The sequence below is a fragment of the Sturnira hondurensis genome, unplaced genomic scaffold, assembly GCF_014824575.4.
Source record: "Sturnira hondurensis isolate 20B ecotype Veracruz unplaced genomic scaffold, ASM1482457v3 Scaffold0007865, whole genome shotgun sequence".
NCBI lineage: Eukaryota > Metazoa > Chordata > Mammalia > Chiroptera > Phyllostomidae > Sturnira > Sturnira hondurensis.
Window position 1 is genome coordinate 14,585,032 of NW_028080496.1, and position 20,743 is coordinate 14,605,774.

Here is a 20,743-nt window from a genome sequence, read left to right on the forward strand (position 1 = left end):
AGCGTCTTTCCTTTCTACCTGTAACCACTTTCAGACTTCAGTTCCCACATGTAAATTTTAGTGAAAGCCTCTCTGTCTTCATTAGTTTTCTCCCAGCCACGTCCCCTCATTGTCCAACATCCTAGTCCCCGGAAACAAAAAGCCTTTGTCAAAGCCTTCTCACGAGAAAGCCCACAGTAATTTTTGCAGAAATACAGAAGCCTAAGTAGCTTCCTCACCTTAGGCTTGTGAGGAAAGAGAACGAGAGGTGACAACCAGCAGTGCTTTCCAAGGCCACTGGAGAGGTGGGTGTCTCCTCGCAGCCCCAGGCACAGCCCGGCCTCCAGGCCACACCTCCCCCACCCTCTGGGTGAGGTGCTGTGTCCACACCCCTGGGTGGAAGCCACCAGCCACGTGTAGCTCCTGAGCCCGTGATGAGGCCAGTGCCACCGAAGGAGTGAATTTTCTTTTTAGTCTTAACAAATTTAAATGGAAACTGAAGCAGTCACATGTAGCCAGTGGCTGCAGCCCTGGGCAGCCTCACTGCGGGAAGAGCAGCTATGCAGCTTGGGTCCAGCTCCTGGGGACCTGCAGGGCTCTGGTGGCGGGCAGCCCCGGGGAGTCTGCCCCACCCGCACCAGCCCGGAGCCCCCGAAAGAGGCCCCAAGGAACACGGCTTCTCATGCCCTTGCGCTGCTCCCACTCTCCCAAATCCACGGCAAATCCCAACACCCTGGCAGCCTGACAGTCACGCACTAAAGGCTGTTCAGCGGTCAGCATATGACCGAAACACGTCAGTGAATGTCACCTCTGCCAACTACCCATTCGCAGGGCAAAGGAGTCCTGCAGGTCAGGGCACTGACTGGGCGCTCAGCTGGAGCGGGGCAAAGCCGTCCGACCCTGACCTGACCTGGGCTCCGGCCTCCTCCGTGGCTTCTCCCGGGGTGTCCGTGTCTCAGCCAAATGCAACTGCTCCAGTGCCACGACCGCCCACTGTCCCCGGAGCAGAGCAGCTGACGGGCACAAACAAGTGCTGTCCTTTCCCTCAAAGGTCTACCCTGCAGCTCTGGCCGGGTGGCTCGGCTGCTTGGACCGTCATCTGCACACCCAAAGGTGTGGTTCGATCCCCAGTCAGGGTACGTACGAGACGTAGCCAATTGATGGTTCTCTCTCTCTCTCTCCCTGCTACATGAAAGCACAGGCTCCGTGGCACCCGCTAGATTGAATAAACTTCCCACGAGAGCCCTTGGAGCCCTGCACTTCGCTGTGCACAGGGACCCGTCTGCAAGCAGGTAAAGGTGGGGCTGGGCTTGGCACATGGGACCCGGGGAGGCTAGGCACTGGAGTACCTTCATGGGCACTTTGCAGCCGTCGCTGCCTCCTCTGCCGAGCTTGCCGTAGTCGCCGTCGCCCCAGGACCACACAGTGTCGTCATCTGTGAGGCACAGGGTCTGGGCATCTCCACTGCCGCAGGCGACGTCCACCACGCGGTGGCCCTGCAGGGCCTCCACCTTTGGAGAAAAGCGACATGGGGGACGCCCGACCGCAGCAGGGGTTCGTCTAAGGGGCGGCTTTTTGTGTGGGGGCACCCACGTGAGTCTTCACAAAGGCCGGGAGGTTTTAATGACCCCGCGGGACAAAACGGAAAGCTCCTTCTTCCAGCTGAGCTGGAAGCATCTCGGCTGCAGGGGGCGGGCCCCCCACATGCCCATGGAGCGGACCCCACCGCACTGCCTGACCATACGGGCCTTCTAGAACACACGGCATGTCCTGAGATGCCCAGTAACACTTAGTAGCACAGGCAAAAACACGTTTCGGGCACTATCCTGTTTATATGACCCACGAAATACAGACCAAGACGGTTTTCATTTCCACCAGAAATAAAACCTGCTCGTACACCTGAGGCTGTGACCCACAACCCTGGAGATCAGAGTTGGGGGGTCACAAACGAGGGAAGCCGTGCCCCCAGGGCCCAGCGCCGCCTCACCAGCTTGGGCTTCAGCTGGTCCTCACTGTCGCTGTGGCCCAGGCGGCCGTACCGCCCCTTGCCCCACGTGTACAGGTCCCCGGCTGAGGTGACACAGGCACTGTGGGCTCCACCGGCAGCGATGTCAACCACCTCAATGCCTCGCAGGGACTCAATGACGCGTGGGCGGTCACACGGACTGCAAAACAGGCCAGCAAGTGTAACGGAGAGTTTAATTCTCACATTTTTAAACATTAGGCTTACTTACGTGTTTGCTATTCACTTATTTAAAGTAGACCTCTCAGTCTGCATCGCATCCTTCGATTCAACTTTTTTTGGCTTTTCTATTTTTAATTTGACTTTTGCCTCTTTTAAATTTTTTTGTTTTTCAATTACAGTAGCCATATGGAATTAAGTTAGTTTTACACATACACCCTGAAATATTAGACACTATATAACTAACTGATCACCCTGGGAAGTCCAGTACCTGCCTGGCACCATGCACAGCTGTTACAGTATTACTATGTTCCCTGTGATGTGCTTCACACCAGCGTGACCACTCTCTAACCACCGATCTGTAATTCTCAACCCCCAACTCCCCCCCATCTGGTGACTGTTGAAACCTTCTCTGCACAAGTGTTTCTGTTCCAGTTGCTCATTCATTTTGTTTAGATTCAATTGTTGATAGATGTGTATTTATTGCCATTTTATTGTATTTTTTCTTCTTCTTCTTCAAGACAACCCTTTGATATTCTTGTAATATGGTTTGGTGGTGATGAACTCCATTAGCTTTTTCCCGTCTGGGAAGCACTTTATCCGCCAATCCTTTCTAAATGCCAGCTCTGCTGGGTAATGTTGGATGTAGGTCCCTGCTCTCCATCACTTTGAATGTTTGCCAGTCCCTTCTAGCCTGTGAAGTTTCTATTCAGACAGCCTTATGGAACTGCCAGTTTTTCCCTTGCTGCTTTTAAGAGTCTCTCTTGTCTTTAATCTTTTGCATTATGCTGATGTGTTTTAGTGTGGGCCTCTGTGGATTCATCTTGTTTGGGACTCTCTGAGCTTCCTGGACTTGTATGTCTATTTCCTTCACCAGGTTATCACAGTTTTCTGTCATCATTTTCTCATATAGGTTTTCAATTGCTTGCTCTCTCTTTCTTCCTCCTGGCACCTCCATGATGCAAATGTTGATACACCTGAGGTCTTACACTATCCTCACTTTGGGGAATCATTTTCTCTTTGCTGTTTTGATTGAGTATTTTCTGCTTCCTTTTCTTCTCTGATACAATCTCTGACTGTATCCTCTGTTTCACCTACTCTGCTATTGATTCCTTATAATGTATCTCTTCACTGGAACCCTGGGCTGGGTTATGGTGTGGGGCTGAGACCCCTCACTACCCAAGAGCAACCTTCACAGCTGAGAAATTCCTATTGATTTTTATCCATCACATGTGGGTGTGGGACAAGCTCATTTTGTGTCTCTGACCCTCCTACCAGTCTTGACATGGCTTCTTCTTCACATCCCTAGTTGTCGGACTTCCGTCCAACTAGGTTTCAGGCGCTTCTGAAGGACGGCTGCTCTGCAGTTCAGCTGCAGTTCTGACGTGGATGTGGGAGGATGCGAGTACCACGTTTACCTGTGCTGCCATCTTGACTGGAAGCCAAGTCAATTTTTAAATCAATCAAGCAGAAACACTCAGACCCAAATTCAAATCCTCATAACCTGCCACCTGTCTTTTTATCCAAGCTGCCCTAATGCAAGAGGACTTTCAGACCCAACCAGGAGCTGGACGACTAATACTCACTTAGTCATCTGAGTGATAGGCTGAGTCTAGCCAGTGGCCTGTTTCTGCAGGCCAGTGAGCTAAAAATAGGTTTTGCATTTTTAAAAAGTTGTTTAAAAAAAGAGACAGCATAGACAACAGAGACTATGTGGCTGGCCTGAAATATTTACTACTGTCTGGCCCCTTTGAGGCACAGCTTGCCACGATTCCACACTTCATTTAGGGAGTTGTATCACATGAATGCCAATCAGCCCACAGCATAGCGAGCATCGATAATGAACTTGTGTTTTTATTAGTGAGTGTTGAGACGCTAATAATTCTAGCTATATAAGATCCTAGATACAGGATCACAAATATGCTTCCCCAGTCTATGGAATATCTTTTCAATTGCTTAATAGTGTCTTTCAAAGAGCAGAAGTGAATAATTGTTAGGAAGTCCACGTCATCCCATTTTTAAAATTCCATTGTGCTTTCTAAGCTCTACCTAAAAATCTTTGTTTGATCTAAGGCCACAAGGGTTTTCTCTCATGTTTCCTTCTGGTTTTCAGTTTGTTTCTTTGTTTTAAAGATTTTATTTATTTATTTTTTTGAGAGGGGAAGGGAAGGAGAAAGAGAGGAAAAGAAACATCGATGTATGGTTGCCTTTCAAGCACCCCCCTCCTGGGGACCTGGCCTGCAACCCAGGCATGTGCCCTGACTGGGAATCGAACCAGCAACCCTTTGGTTCACGGGCCAGCACCCAATCCACTGAGCCACACCAGCCAGGGCTAGTTTTCCGTTAATAGCTATGCATCATTTGAGTTAATTTTGGTTATGGTGCAAGGTAAGCATTTAAGTTCACTGCTTGCTGTGTGGTGATCCGATTGTTCAAAACCAAGTAATAAGTGGTCTTTGCACTTCAATGATTGTGCACTGGAAACTGAGAGAATCCCAGTTCCACTCTGCTCACACTCACCGTGTGGGGGTTGTGGGTACAGACCACGGTCCTGCTTGGCTCTCCATTGCTCCTGTCAGTGTTTTAATCTGTGATGACACCCACACTGGAGTCACCTCTTCACACCAACACCCACTGTCTAGTTGTCCCAATAACTGCAGCTTTCCAACAAGGCTTAAAAAGTCGGGAGGAGCCAGTCCTCCAACTTCGCTCCTGACTTTCAAAGTTGTTCGGACTGTGCTATTACTTTCCACGTGCACAGGAATCTTACAATCAGCTTGTCAGTTTCTTGAGTAATTATGAATGCGAAGAAGGGCTTGAACTGCAAGGCAATTCGGAGAACACTGGCCAACCAACAAGACTGAATCTTCCCTCCACTCACGTTACCTCTGGGCACCACGCGGCACAGCAGATCCCCAGAACCTACTCCTCTCCTCCCTGGGGGTCTGCATGCTTTGACCTCCCCAGCTACTCCCAGTGCCCAGCGACCACCAACCTGCTCTCGATGAGTTCAGCTTTTCTAGATTCTGCACCTTAGGGAGGGGCACGCCTGATCATTTGTGATTAGACAAAGAACATCATGAAGCTTATCTTGCTGGGTATTTGATATCTTTGTATTCATAAAAATACTTTTGAACCCTGCCCTGGCCAGTGCAGTCCAGCTGATTGGAGCATCCTCCTGTAGACTGAAAGGTTATGGGTTCAACTCCCAGTCGGGACACATACCCAGGTTGTGGGTTCGATCCCCGGTGAGGATGTGTAAGAGAAAGCAGCCAATCGATGTTTCTCTCTCTCTTTCTCCCCACCCCCCTTCCTCTCTCCCTTTCAAAGCAATGAAACAAAATGTCCTCAAGTGAGGATTAAAAAAATACATACATATATGTATGTAGAAATCAAGACCTTTGATGTCTACGGTTAAGTTACTTAGAAACAGTTTAATCCTTCCAGGTCTTGCTTTTAGCTCCGTTGGTCGTTCAGAGCCACAGTGAGTCCATGGCGCGTTTTCTGCCCTTCCGCACTGGTGCCCTGTGAATCACGGGGTGTGGGCGGCAGGCTTTGGCTCTGGGAGCTCTGGGGACTGCTCCTGCAAATCTTCTGGGTGGCCTGCTCCTCAGCCTCAGGAATGCTCCTCACACACACGTGACCATCAGCATTCGCCTCTGCAGACCAGTGTACGCACGTTACGGCACGTCAGCCAATGTCTTCAAGCTGCTGTTTCGTGTGTTGTGGCTAGTGCTTTAGTTATTTCAGATACACAGGCCCCTGTTGCTCCAACTTGGCAAGCAGTTCCCAAAAGTTTTAAAAATAATGAGTTTGGGTCCTGGCTGGTATAGCCCAGCAGACTGAGCACAGGCTGCAAACCAAAGGGTCGCCAGTTTGATTCCCAGTCACAACTCAGGATCGGGGAAGGGGGTTTGGGGGAGAAGGAGGAAAAGAAGCTCATCACACTCAGTACCTAGAAATCCAAACCACAGCATGGACTGGCCCCCATCAGGGTCTCGAGTGGACAAGACCATGCCTACTGTCCCACGAATTTCTGCCCGAGAGCCCTCACTATTTAAGCAGATTATTGTCAGTGTTACTCTGAGAAGCAAGCGCCAATATCCCACGAAAGCACTAATGCAAACTAGAGAAGGAAAACGCAGCGCCGAGAATCGCGCTTGCGCGCCGTACCTCCGGTTGCCGTGCCCCAGCTTCCCGTCTTCCGCCTCGCCCCAGGAGTACACCTCCCCCTCCGACGACAGGGCCAGACAGTGCTTCCCTCCGGAGTTCACCGCCACCTTCTTAATGAGCACGTGCTGGATGGACTCGAGCAGCGTCGGGGTGGACACTGACTCTGTCCCGCCCACTCCCAGGCGGCCACCAGCACCGTACCCTGTAGCGTACAGCTAAGGGAAGAAAGAGCGACAGAGGCATCAGGCTGTGTCTGAAGAGCCCGGTATGTTAGTGACTGGAACCCAGCCAACACGCTGGACATTTCTACCACAAGAAATGCCATTAGAAATGAAAAATCACAGGAATGTTAAGACTCTATTTGGGCTTTATCAGAGTGCTGACAATGAGAGAAAACTTTATGGCAGTTAGAAATACCAAATCCACAAAATGTATTTTGGACATAAGGGCTTTTTTCCAAAACCATTTCTATTTTTGTGCAGAATGCAAATTATAATTAATACGAAAAACAAAAAAAAGACTGAGTTATCTACCATATACAAATCCCTGATAATAGCACCCAGAGAAACACCCACAGAAAAATTATAAATAATATTTCAGAGAGGCAGCATGTAGATCACACAACAGAATACACTATGTTTCTTTCACCCTAAGTGGGTAATTGTTTTGGGACACAAAACATCTGTTATTGATTTTTTAAAAATCCAACTGCCATTTCCAAACATCTCCCCTATAAAAATTAAATGCCATTGCACATTGTTCCAAGTGCCCTGCTGTATAGAAAGGAAACAAGAATAAAAGGGAAGTGAAACCAAGGACACAGGTGGATAAAAGAGCAACAGCCACCTGCTGCCCAGAAATGCAGGTCTGCAGATTCCAGCATTCGGGTGTAGGTGTGCCTGTGTGTGCGTGTCTGTGTGTGTAATTCGGAGATTCTGCAGAAAGGAGGGGGGGTCCCAGGGGCTCAGACTGTGAATGAGACCGAGCCAAGAACAGAGAGAGTTGCCTTCTCAGCATCACCTCTGAGTGAGGGAGGGAAATCACTCCTGAGGACTCACAACCACAAACAGCAACCACTAAAAGCTGGTTTTCAGGCTGAATGTATGGCCTACATTTCTGAGGTAGGGAACTTAATTTACAGTGTCTTAAGTTCGATACTACCCAAGGATGACAATCTCTTTTTTGATGGGTGATTCTGATGCCTAGGCCTCAAAGAAGTTCTATGCAACATTTTCCAAGGAAAATTCGTCAGCTCGCAGATTTAAAAACTTATCACGCAAAAGGAAAGGCGCGCCAAGTGAGCGTCATCGGAACAACAGCTCGATCTTATGTTTAAAGAAATAGAAGCTTGAAAGTGTCCCTAAGGAATAAGAGACTATAAAATACCCCAAAGCAGAACTTCCAGAAGTTAAAAACGTATTACTGGAGATTCCAAACCCAGATGCATGAAACAGCAGACGATAAACCGGTGAAGTGAGATTACTGACCTGGAGGATAGAGGGACGGAACTATGGCATAGACGAAAGGACAGAGACAGGCCAGAAGGGCCGGAAGGGCCAGAGCAGCGAAGCGCAGGCCCCCCTGGGACCCCAGTCAGGACTCGGAGGTGCAGGCGGAGTCATACAGAGAACACAGGGGATCCGTATTTGAAAACGTCATGTCTAGTCCACGGCTGCACCACCCTGGGCACGCCCGTTCTCGTCTGGAACCTTTGCGTCTGGGAATTTACCAGAGTGGGCCAAAGACCCCTTCTCAGAGCCAGGAAGCCCACCCCCACCCCTTACTGCCTGGCAAAAACAAAAAAGGGCAGCACAAATTTTAAAAGCTGACGTGTAAATACATCATAATGAAACTGCAGATCACCAAAGGAAGATTTTACAAGCGGTCACAGATCCACTATCTTCATTCGGGGAAAAATTATTCTGACTGCTGGCGTTCCACTGGCAACAATGAAGGCCAAAACTCAGAATAAAACTTCTAATAGGCCGATCGAAAAATAACAATCGACAGAAAACTTTCTGCTCTAGACACGGGGCTGGCGTGTTATGGTCTGTGGGCCAGACCAGGCCCCCCCCACCTGCTTCTGCAACAGAGTCTCAGGAGCTCAGTGGCACGGGCTCCTGCACGGCGGCCTGCCGGCAACTTCGAGGGCTGTGACAGGGAACAGTGAGCCGCACAGCAGAAACACCACTGTGCCCCGGACAGAGAAGGTTTGCAGCCCTTATGCTGGAAAAGGACAAGAGAAAGACACTTTCAAAGAAACAAAAACAATCAGAGGATTAACCGGCAAAATACCCCATATGAGGAAATTGAGAATCTGGGCTTAAAGCAGAAGGAAAATGGTCAGACCTCCGAGACAAGAAAGGATGGTGAGCAGAGACGTGTGTACCACTCAGGTGAACCCAGAAGAACTGTGGTCTGCGCAAAAAAACAACCACACCTCTCGCTAGGGGCTTAGGTTCATGCCAAAATCCATCACAGCAAGGGATCAGCATTGGTGTTATTTGGGTGGCAGGCAGAAATACTAATTAACTTTAGATTCTAAATACTCAGATACATGTTAAAATAACCGTGAAACAACTAAAAGACAGAATTTTCCAGAAAACAGAAAAAAGAGGGTATACTCTAGCCCTTTTCATGAGGCTGGAGCACCCCCAGTTCTCCTGGTGGCAGCCTCGGACGTGGGTGCCCAGGGTCCCTGCTTGCGGCTCCCCCCACCCGCCTTGGACATGGGTGGGACCTACCGCATGGCCTCCAAAGGAGGGAAATAGCAACAGGTCCCCTGAAACTGTGACTTCCGTCTTGCTGTCACTTCTCTTGCCCCCTCCTCCCCACTCAGTGTGACAGAGCCAGCTGCCCGGCTGTGAGACGGCCCAGGACAGCGCCCAGGCACTGACCCCTCCTCCTACGGCCTTGCGGCCGCTCTGGGCTCAGGGCCAAGCTGAGCCCTGACCCCGCACCCTGACCTGGGGCAGGGGGAGACCATTAGCCCGACTCACCACATTAATGCACTGAAGGGGAAAACCTCCAGAAGAGTATTTTTAATGCAGAAAGAGTGTTTGGCAAAAGTCAATCTCCTCCCATGAAGACAAACAGATGGGAACTTCCCTGATTGGATAGAAGCCATCTGTGCAGACTCCACGGGCGTGTGGGACACGCCCTCACCTCTCAGCCTGGACCCAGACAGGAAGGGCTGACACAGGCACCTGCTCCCTGTTCCACTGCAGCGCCCCCCTCCCTGGCACCACAAGCCCCCTTCCCCCACAGAGAGGGGGAACCAAAAAGGAGGGAACAAGATTCACGGACAGATTATGGCTCTCCATAAAGAAGGTACAGAAACACGTAAGAAAAACGTAACACGTAAGAAAAACGTAAGAAACACATAAGAAAAACAGGAGCAGAATGAAGCGACTAGACCCAGGGTCCACACACACACCAACTACTTCTACACAGCAGTGGCAGTTCTTTAAAAGACAGCACAGCAATAGCGAAGAAAAAAAGGAAAGTACCCAACAAATAATTGAATCGGAAACAGCTCTAACCTACTCGTATGCACGCTGCTTCAGGGTAAAAAACCGTGAAGCTCAGAACACAGGAAAGCTCACACAGGACCCTCTCAGGCCCCCGCTGCCCCCACACTAAGGCTGTCCACCCCGGCAGGGGGTCTCGGGAGGGACCCTTCCACGCACCGTGAGCCACGCCCTGCACTGCAGCCACCGCGCCTCTCAGGGCTGATGTCCACACGCAGAAAACACCCCCTCACCTTCCCATCGGCCGTGACTGCGAACAGAGTCTGCTCTCCGCCAATCAACTGCACGGGTCGGAGGGTCGCCAGGGCTTCACACGGAGTGGGCACCTTGACCTTGGCCCCTTCGATGCCTCCGAGCTGGCCCCTGTGATTATGTCCCCATCCATAGATGGTGCCACTGCCGCCGGCCGACAGGGTCCAGTCATCCGGCCGCCTGGAACGGACAGAAAGTGAACAGTGGGCGTGGGCAAGGCCCGCGGGGAAGCGCGCGGTCTCCCACGCAGCGGTTCTTGTTTGCGGCACTGACCTGTTCATCCACTGCACCAGCTGCTCGTCCTGCTCCCTTCTGAAGACGTCGTGGCTCTCGTGGAGCACGTCCATGCTCTCGCTGTCTGCCATCAGCTCCCGGATCTTCTTTGCCACCTAGACCACATCACGATGAGATCATGAGTATAATGGTCACTTTCAAACTGACGTCAGAAGACAGGAGGAACCCCACGCAAGAACACGCGGGAACGCCAACACCACCATGATTCCAGTTACGAAGCAAAACCAATGATTGCATCAAATCTAAGATACGAAAAATATCTATCCATTTATCTTAATTTACTAAAACTTCCACTGAAAATCACAGTGTCAGTTCATGAACTTCCACCTATGTGCATTTTTTCTTTACGGTATGTCTGGGCACCAGAAATGTTGCCGCGTCTGGTAATATCGGCACTGCTTTCCCCTCTAGGTATACGCAAAGCCAGCGCTTCTGCGTTCCTCATGCGATTCTGCAATGACGTGCTGTACCTCGTCGAGAAACAGCCGGGGCAGCGGCGCCCTCTTGTCCAGGGCCACGGCCACGCGGGAGGCCGTGCAGTACCTGCGGAACCAGGCCCACTTGTGTGTCTCAGCGCAGCAGGGAAGCGTGTCTAGTTCCAAGTCACAGGCCAGAGCCACCAGTACCTGCAGCCAACACGGGGACTCTCAGAATGGCAGCCAACACCCCTGTCACTGATGCCGCGTGCCGCAGAGGGCCGCCCTCACAGGGCTCAGTGGGACCTCCTTCAGGAGCTCCTCCCTCCAGGCCTCTGGCCACATGCCCAGTGAGTGGTCCCCATCCCTGAGCCTGACACACGGGACATCCAAGCCGACAGGCACCACGGCACTCCCACTGTGGTGGGCTCAGGGTGGAGCGTGCTAAGCCCTGATGTGGAAGGGCTCAGGTTGCAGTCACTCGGGAACATTTTTAGGTTGTACCCGTCAGTGTCTGCCCCTGTCCTCAGGAGGCCTGACCGGGGACGCGCCACACAGGACAGCTCGCTGGCTCTGCCACCAGCTCAACCACGGCAAGATTACCTTAAAGAACGGGCTGTGGAGCAGCTGCTTGCCGCCCCTCACAACAGGGTCCTCGTACTCGAACTGCCGCTCCAGAGCTTCCGGAAGGCCTTTCACCAGAGCGGCCAGGGCGCTGCCTGTGAGACTCTAAGCAAACACCCCGATTACAGCCGCGCCCCCACACCCACAACGCAGGGACAGGGAGGGACGTGTTCCTGAGAGTCACACGTTTTATCAAACTGGTACCATTCACCCTAAAACATGAGCGTCAATATTCTCAAATAGAAAAGAAAAAACCTAAAAGGACACGACAAACACTAAATAAAAAGGGAGTTCAAAATTCACCAGAGTCTGGTGTGGCTCAGTGAATTGAGCGTGGGCTGTGAACCAAAAGATCGCTGGTTCGATTCCCAATCAGGGCACATGCCTGGGTTGTAGGCCAGGTCCCCGGTAGGGGGCACGTGAGACGCAACCACACATAAATGTTTCTCTCCCTCTCTCCCCTTCCCTTCTCTGCTATCTAAAAAAATTATTTTTAAAAATTCATCAAAGGATCCTAGATTTCATTCAGTACAGCAGCTCCCACGGAGCCCGTCCTTTCCCGGCCCACACACCTGTCTCTCCCAACAGTTAGGGTCGGGCATTCCCTCCAACATGACTACCTCGCCCAGCAAAACACAGACTTGCTGTGAAGTTCAGCAATCCAATCTGAACTTCAGCAACTGAGACACCACTGCTTTTAAAATCAAGGTCCTGCCCTGGCTGGTGTAGCTCAATGGATTGAGCGGGGGCCTGTGAGCCAGAGGATCGAGGTTCAATTCCCAGTCAGGGCACATGCCTGGGTTGCAGGCCAGTTCCCAGTGGGGGACACACGACAGGCAACCATACATTGATATTTCTCTCCCTCTCTCCTTCCCTTCCCCTCTAAAGATAAATAAATAAAATCTTAAAAAAAAAATCAAGGTCCTGACAAAGGCCAACTTACTCTAACGTGGGGCTCCCAATTTAAATGACTAAACCAGCGTTTTATTCCCAGAGGGCCAAGCGCCTGGGGACCGCGCCCTCCTGCTCCATACCAAAGCTCTCGCTTCCCCATCACTGTCCCCCAGCAGCCGGTGGATGTTGATTGATTGTCCGAATTCAGTCATCAGCAGCTTCCGCAACCTCTGCAGGGCCCACATTCTGTGACTGGCAGCTGCAGAGAGCAGACAGAACGCATCAGGAGCTCAGCCGCTTTCCCCTTGAGTGCAACAGGCCTGGCGGCGATCATGGCGCCGTTTACCTAAGGCGCTCAGCTGCGCACACGCTGCTAGCGATGCGGCCAGGCGTGGGACGATGCTTCTGTTGGAGGCCAGATTGAGCCGGAAGTCGAGCAGACACGTCACCAAGTCCATGGATGGACAGGAGAGGACGCAGCGGTCAGAAAGAAGGTCCTTAGGGCCTGGGGAGTGAGCACCATGAATGTCCCGTGTCCAATAGGCCGAGGGCACAGGGACCCTCACACCCTCTGACCAACAGGGAGTGGGCCTCATCTGCGCGAAGGCCATGCTTAGAGGGCCATGCACAGATGGATCTGCCACCATCCACGTCGTATAGCTGATCTGTACTCTGACATTTTATCTTAAAATCAAATGACGGAAGAGCCACACCAGCAACAACTGCTCCCCCAAGCTGGCGAGGATGAGGCACTACCAGGGGCAGCTGGGGGTTCTGAGGTTCTGACCCAGCGCAGTGGGGACCAGCCAGGGGGTCCCCGTATGGCAGGAGAAGGCAGACCCCAGACCCTGGATGACACGATGCATGCACACGGCTGCGGCCACCCAGCCATGGGCGCTGACAGCCCCCCTTACCTGCCGCTGGCATGATGGGATAGACGGTGAAGCGCCAGCCCCACCCGTTCACGGACCCATCACTGATGAACTTCCACTTTAGCTCGTCTCCCGGCACCCGAAGCTCACTGGACCAGTCGGACCACTCTCGGCCTAGGGTGTGGGGAAGCGCACGTTGACGTGAGGCCCGCCGCACCACCCGAGCCGCACAGCTGCCTTATGTACCAAGCAGAGTCTTGTGCGTGCGGTCTGAAGAACGTGGTGTGTTCCGACCCAGGGCCTCCCAACGCGGCGTTCGCACCGCTCTAGGGGAGTCTCACTTTCACACGTAAAGCGACCCTTCCAACACACCGTACCAAGTCCTGGGCAAACTGAGGCGGTGGCTGCGGTGCTGACAGAAATGAACCCGTTTAGCTACCGTGTAGTATGAGAGGCCTGCATAGCCCACGCCCGGGTCAGGACGACGGGGGGCCCTGGGGAGGGTGTGATAGGATGGCTGTTACCCAGGGAATGGGAGAAAGAGCCCGGGTTCCCCACAGAGGTCGCCAGCGGGCCGCCCCCAGCCAGATCTCTGCCTGGAAGGCCCCTCTGCAGCGCTGAGGGAGTGGCCTGGTGGGGATTCCCTCCGAAGGCAGAGATGAGGGGCACAGGCAGCAACACTACGGAAAACTACGTCGGCTTTCGTCAAGCTGCCAGGACAACATCCACGCTCGTCCCTGGCTACACTACTTTGCCCAAAGTTTTAAACCAGGGTTTAATTAAGGAACATCGTATAAGATATAAACTCTACGGGGACTCGGCCAGGCCTGTCACACATGCTCAGGCTGTGGCTTCACTGGAAGGGCAGAGGGGAGAAGCAATGGCAGGAAAAGGCTGCGGACCCTCGCTCGAGAGGGAGGATGGAGAACTCCGACAGGCGCGCCCACAGACACGCCCTGCAAAGATGGAAAGGCCCAGCAGAAGAGCACCGAACGGGCCGCCCGTCTGCCCAGCATGTCCACTCCAGCGCTCTGTCCACAACCACCGGGCACCCATTCCACGCACAGCCCCCGGCTGCGCTCAGTTAAGAAACCCGTCCCTTTAAGAAGCATGTGGCCCGTCCACTGTTACTTGGCAGGGGTCCGGCTCTCCCACAGGCTTTACGGCACCGCCTCCCACTGTCTGGGGGCAGCTGGGCCTCCCAAGGCGGCCCGAACCCCCAGCCAGACCACGCTCCAACCTGTCCCCCAGGAATCCCGCCCATCCATGCTGACAGGCACAGCCACTCGGATAATTACACTCATTGGAAGCACTGGGAAGAGGCCGAGAACGCCTACCATTCCTCGAGGCTGAAAAGCCCACTGCCCCTTCCCAAGCCTCCACGACAGGAAGCGGTGCTGTGCTGTCAGCAACCCTGTGCCCTAGCAGGCCTGCTCCCACCTGAGCGCACGGAGACGATCCTGTTGACGCCGTCCATGACAGTGAGTGGGTCGTGGCGCCTCTCCGTGGAGCACTGCCGGTCGAACTCCACCCTGAGTCCTTCTGCACCTGGAGGACAGGGGAGCACAGAGTGACCACTCCCTCCTGACCCAGCACAGGGCGGGGCACGAACCACCACGCACCCCAGGAAACGGTGAAGCCAGAGCGGCGTCTAACAACGCAGGAAAAGCAGGGCGTCGGGCAGGATGGGCCTCAAGTGACAGAGCCCGGGACCAACTGCCCTGCTCCCACGGGGGACAGGGCCTGCGAGGGGGCAGCCAGAGGGCACGAGACGTCGGTCAGTTCACTCTGAGCTGTCACCTCTGGGCTAGTTTTCGTGCTCCGAGTCGTCGCCAGACGAAGCTTTATTATCCCGCCTGACACTTAAAACCACATCCGCCGAGCACATAGCATTAGGTCTAGACTCTTCCATGGGCAAAGCAGCTCACAGAAGAGTTCACAGGGGGCAGGACCTGGGATGGTGGCGAAAAGGGGGTGCCAAACCTCCCAAAACAACCACAAAACCACGCAAAATTGTAAAAAATGAGGCTTCCAGGTCTCAGAAAATCGGTTAAAAGCAAACTAGAAACTGAGGAGTGTTAATTCATGAACAAACTGCTGGACTGAGAGTTGTGGCATTCCTGCCGGGGGCTGCTCCACCCTGACCTGGGGCGGGACTTTGCCGGGACGGGGCTCTGCCGGGCAGACCAGGCACACCTCCAGGGAGCGGCTGGTGCAAGGCCGGGGCAGCCAGCACATGCTGGGGACAGTACCAGGAAAGGACTGGCGGGAAGGCCAGTATCACTGCAGGCCTGAGGCCATGGAGTGTCTGTGTGAGCGTCAGACCCGAGAATGACCCCAGAAACGTAACAGGGAGGCCCTGGAAGTCAGGGAGCACAGAAGGGCCGAGTTGGGTGATACAGAGGCCTGACCGAGCTGGGTGCTACAGAGGCCTGACTGAGCTGGGACGCTTAAGAACGGGGAAGGTCCGAGCACGCACATGTGAGGAAACTGCAGAAACACTGAGTTCCGCGGCCCCCTGCTCCCACCCACACACAGGCCGGTCCACAGAAGGGGAGACCAATGGGCTTGGGCACTCAGCCGGGCAGACACGGAGCCGACCCTGGAAGGCAGGCCGCGACATGGAGCAGAGCACAGTGCTGTGCAGGGGAAAGCGTTCAGAGAATGATGCCAGGCTTGTTACAAACTTAACAAGAAGCAACCCATCAATCACAGCAAAAATCATCTGAAAACATCAGAATTCAGATGACACGGTATGTTATCTACAATGGCCGGTGTTGAATTAAAATCTATGACCGACAAGCACACTGGAAGTGTGAAACCCACACCCAGGAAGAAATCCAGTGCCTGAGCAGCGCCGTACTCTGACCGCCAGGCACTGGGCCAGCAGACAGGAGCTGCAGAGCAGCCGTTGTGTGTCCAAGGAAAGGAGAAAACGTGGTAACAAAGAAAAACCTGAGAAGCAACTGACATATACAGAGTCTCAATAAAGAAACTATGAAAAAGTACTAAAATAACACTTTTGAGATGGAAAGCACAATGACCAAAAGGAAAGATGCACCAGCTGGGCAAACTGCAGGTCTGAAGGGGCAGGAAAAGGACCAACTGACACGAAGACTGTGAGATCGCTGACTCTCTACCTGAAGGACGTGAGAAAAAAGACTGAAGAAAATAGTCTCGGACCCCGAGAGACAGTGTGAAGCATGTAAGCACACGCATAATGGAAATTTTTCCAGGAAAGACAGAAGAGAGAAGAAGTACTTGAACAAATATGGTCAAACACCCCTCTGTGACTTAAAAATTAGTCTATAGTTCCACATATTAATGAAGCCCCAGTTGTATAAACACAAAGAGATCCATATGCAGACACATCCTATGGAAACTGCTGAAAACCAAAGACAGAGAGCAAACCGTGAAAGCAGTGAGAGAAAAAGGCATGTTAACTAATGAACAGGAGCACCAAATAGGGTTGATTCTGATTCCCCGGGAACCAGCGGAGGCCAGCAACTAGTAGGAAGACACGTTTAACGTAGTAAGAGGGAAAAAAATCCCACCAACTAAGAAGTCCATAGCCAACAACACGATCCTTCCCAACTGAGGGCACAATGAAAACGATCCCACTGTGCACATCCTAACAGAATTCATGGGTGGCAGACATGCACTACAAGAATCAACTGAAGAATTTCAGGCTGATATAAAATGACACCAGACAGTATCATGAATCCACAAGAAAAAAAAAGGGAGAAATAGCAATTTGTGAGGGTTGAGAGAGTATAAATATTTTCTTCTTTCCTAGCCTTATTATTTTAAAAAGACAAAATATTGCATAAAGCAGAGCTCAGGGAATGTTGGGAACCACTCTGCCCCCCATCGCTAAGGCTGAGTGAGCGACCTCCGGAATGCAAGCCACTGAGGAGACAAAGCTTGTCTCTGTTCATCCCCTACCCCCAATAGTTAGTTGGTTAGTCTATGACGGGTATGACCCCTCAGAACGGGGGCAACCTAAGCCAGACATGATCACTTGGGAGGCCCTCATGGAAGGACTCGGGGGGCTACAACAAAGAGGAAGCCATGGACCCTCGTCTCCCCGCTATTCTGACATAGGCCGAGTCCCCATTTCCGTCTGGGAGAAGTGCTGCCTGGCTCTAATCCACTTAAGCCTAAAACCTATGATGGGGGAGACAGTGCAGCCTGTGTCGGAAAGGGCGGGTTTACTGGGTGATCAGGCATAGGAAAGAATATGTAAAAATCCTGTGACACCTGCTTTGTTTAGAATGCTCTCATTTAAATGCTAAGGGTCCAAGCAAGAATTTTGTTCTTCAAAGTTTTATGGCTCGTTAGCTATCTGACCCTGACTGAGAATAAGCCCTCATAGTTCTTTGAATGCTATCTATTATTTGAGCCTCACCTGTATTCTTGTGCAAACAAACCCAATAAAAGCCCCTTGAGCAGGGGGCTCTGGGCTCTTCCCCTTTGAGGGATCAGCCACCTTTCCTCCCCAAGCAGATCATGTCTTGGTAGTTTCACTTTCATCCATGGTGGATGGGGGGACTTTGCGGGTAAAGTTGCCCCCACAAGGGAGCTGGAGTCCACAGGCTAGATCTGTGCCTCTGTCATTGTCTGCGTAGTCTGTGAGCTAAGAACAGTTTGCATGTTTTTAAGTGGTTGGGGAAAAATTCAGAACAATATTTTTGGGACATACGAAAGTTTGCCCATCCCTGGCATAATGCAACATTGTGTGTTCCAACTACTGTGTTGCATAGGTCTGTAACCCACAGAAACGCAGTATATATAACACTAATTTGGAAAAGGAGGGAAGAGACACCAGAACTGCACTGGAGCAAAGCTGCAACTTTTAACCACAAGTACAGTATTAACCGGAAGTAGACTATGATAAATTAAAACGAATGTTTTAATTCCTAGAGCAAATACCAAAACTGTGAAAAGCAACATCAGAATTAAAATGGCACACTAAAAAGATTTTGTTTAACAGAAAGGAAAGCACTAAAGGAAAAACCAAAAATGTCATCATGTAACAGGGGGCAGCCAAGAGGGGGGCCCCAGAAAAAGGGTTTGGAATAGGGTCCAGAGCTCAGGGTGTCCAGGAAATATTATTAAGATGTCCTCACACACCCCCCCACCCCGCCCCAGGTGTCAGTTAGGGGAAGGGACACATGGAGCAGGGCCATTGAGAGCTGTTTTGCATAGCAACAGTTTCACAGCTAACCTCTGGAATGGTCATTTAACATGTCTATAATCTTTAAATGGTTTCATAGATACGTTAAATAGCTGTGGCCATGCTTTGAGCCAGGGAGAAGGGAGTGACTTCTACCCAGGATGTAACTGGGGGCTGGTCCCCTGAGTGACAGCGCCTGCGTGAGAGCTTGGAGGTGATTGGCTCCACACCATGGGGCCACACCTGCCCAGACTCACTATGGCAGCCCAGCAGAGCTGGGAGGGTATGGGAGTCCTGGCAGGTGTAACCGATTGTGGGAGGAGTCGGAAATGGGGCTGCAGGGGAGGACTGGCGCGGGGATTTAAACGCAGACACAGCAGCCATCAAAGAGAGAGTCACATGGTTTTGGCAGAGTGCGGACTCCCTCTTTTCCAGGTGAAAGGGAAAACCACGAAGCTTTGCCAGAATGGAGATCCCTGCAACCAGGTGAAGAAGAAAGCCACATGCTTTTGGCAGAGTGAGGACCCCTGCAGCTCTGGTAGAAGAGGCCCACATGGCTTTGGGGTGCTCCCCTTGGCCGTGTAGCCTGGGAAGCAGGAGAGACTTTGCCTGGAAGAAGGGTGAAAGAACTCTTTGCCAGTAGGCCATGAGAAGGTGCCACATGGCTTTGGAGTAATTAGAGACCCTGCCTGGACGGTGACACAGCTGATGGTGCCAGGGGCCTGAAACACAGACCTGTGCTTCTTTTCCTGAGATACGGTACCCTGAATTAGGGCAGGGGGAGAAGGAAGCACTGTGGGCGTCTATGGTTATCTTAAATGACTTTGATATATATTAATGGGGACATTGGGTCACTACTAAGTCTGTATAGCTTTAAATAAACCTTTCCTTTCCTTTTCACAAATCTCTGGCATTGAGAGATATCTTTCCTGTGGCCACGGATAGACGAGCCCAGTAGGTATTAGTATACTGTCGTTGGGAGGGGCTCCTGTTTTCTGTAAAAGTTTTTGGCATCCCTGGGTGGGCCAAATATCGCACCCCCTCCTTGAACCTTCGTTCAGTAACAATCAGGCACAGAGAAAATCTACAGCGAAGTGGCAAATGCAGATGCAACCACATCTGTAATCACAATAGATGTGAACGGTGTTACCATCCCTATCAGAAGGCAGAGGTGGCCAGGCTAGACTAGGGGGAAAAAAGATACAACTAAAAGGAAAAAGGTGCAGAGCCAAAGACAAACCTGAAGTTCAAACCAAAGGACGGAAACAGACCCAGCGCACCACCACGAGCACAGGACAGCTGGAGTGGCTACACCACTACAATCAAAACAGACTTTAGGAAACATTACTAGAACTGAAAAAGAACATTTCAGAGTGAAAAGAGGGTCAAACATCAGATGTTACACATCAGAAATGTGTAACAATTACACAGGTCTGCACACCTAACAACGAAGCCCCGAAACACATGGAGGAAAAACTGACAGAAAAGAAGGGAGTGACGAATCCGCACTTGCAGCTGGGGATTTCAGGACGCGGCAGCTTTCAACACTAACAACACGCAGCAAATCAGTAACAACCCGGAGAGTGCAACACCGCCACGGCCCCCTGAACCTGAAAGACATTCACAGAACCCCCCCCCCCCCCGAGAAGAGTGTGCGTTCTTATTCAGCATCCTGAAACATTCTCCAGGACCACAGGCTATAAAACAAGTCTCGACAAATTTAAAGGAACTAAAGTCATTCCATGTCTATCCTGTACTTATAATGGGATTATAAGTCAACAACAAAGAAATTTGGAAAATCCCAAAACACTTAAACAGCACCGTAATTAATCCATGGTTCAAACAAAAGACCTTAAAAAGAAAACTAGAAAATATTTTACACCGAACATAATAACTTACGGGATTCAGCTAAGCAGTGCCTGGAGGGAAAGCTGTCACTTAAACCACATTAAAAGGAAAAAAGGTATCAAATCAATAACCTTTGCTTCCATGTTAAGAAAACAGGGGTGAAAAAGCAAATTAAAATAGCAGATAGGAGAAAGTGATAAAGATCACAGTGAAAATCAATAAAAGATAAAACAGGAAAACAAGGAAAAAATTAATGAAACTGTAAACTGGCTGTATGAACAGATTAGCAAAAAAATTTTTAAAGATTTTACTTATCTGCCCTGGCTGGTGTAGCTCAGTGGATTGAGCTCGGGCCTGCGAACCACACAATCGCGGTTCAATTCCCAGTCAGGGCACATGCCTGGGTTGCAGGCCAGTTCCCGGTTCCTGGTTCCCAGCAGCAGACGCATGAGAGGCAACCATACATTGATATTTCTCTCCCTCTCTCCTTCCCTTCCCCTCTA

General features: G+C 51.4%; 1 protein-coding gene across 1 annotated transcript in view; it reads right to left on the reverse strand.

Annotated features, from left to right (window-relative positions):
- Nucleotides 1–20,743, reverse strand: part of HERC2 (HECT and RLD domain containing E3 ubiquitin protein ligase 2) — a 188,325-nt gene that overhangs the window by 17,788 nt on the left and 149,794 nt on the right. Inside the window, exons 71-81 of the mRNA XM_037053813.1 lie at nt 14,657–14,764; nt 13,259–13,390; nt 12,691–12,849; nt 12,485–12,603; nt 11,430–11,555; nt 10,881–11,036; nt 10,390–10,505; nt 10,098–10,296; nt 6,335–6,549; nt 1,967–2,144; nt 1,329–1,490 (exon numbers count right to left, since the gene is read on the reverse strand). Coding sequence (XP_036909708.1) covers nt 1,329–1,490; nt 1,967–2,144; nt 6,335–6,549; nt 10,098–10,296; nt 10,390–10,505; nt 10,881–11,036; nt 11,430–11,555; nt 12,485–12,603; nt 12,691–12,849; nt 13,259–13,390; nt 14,657–14,764 — 1,670 coding nt within the window. The remainder of the gene's footprint in view (nt 1–1,328; nt 1,491–1,966; nt 2,145–6,334; nt 6,550–10,097; nt 10,297–10,389; nt 10,506–10,880; nt 11,037–11,429; nt 11,556–12,484; nt 12,604–12,690; nt 12,850–13,258; nt 13,391–14,656; nt 14,765–20,743) is intronic.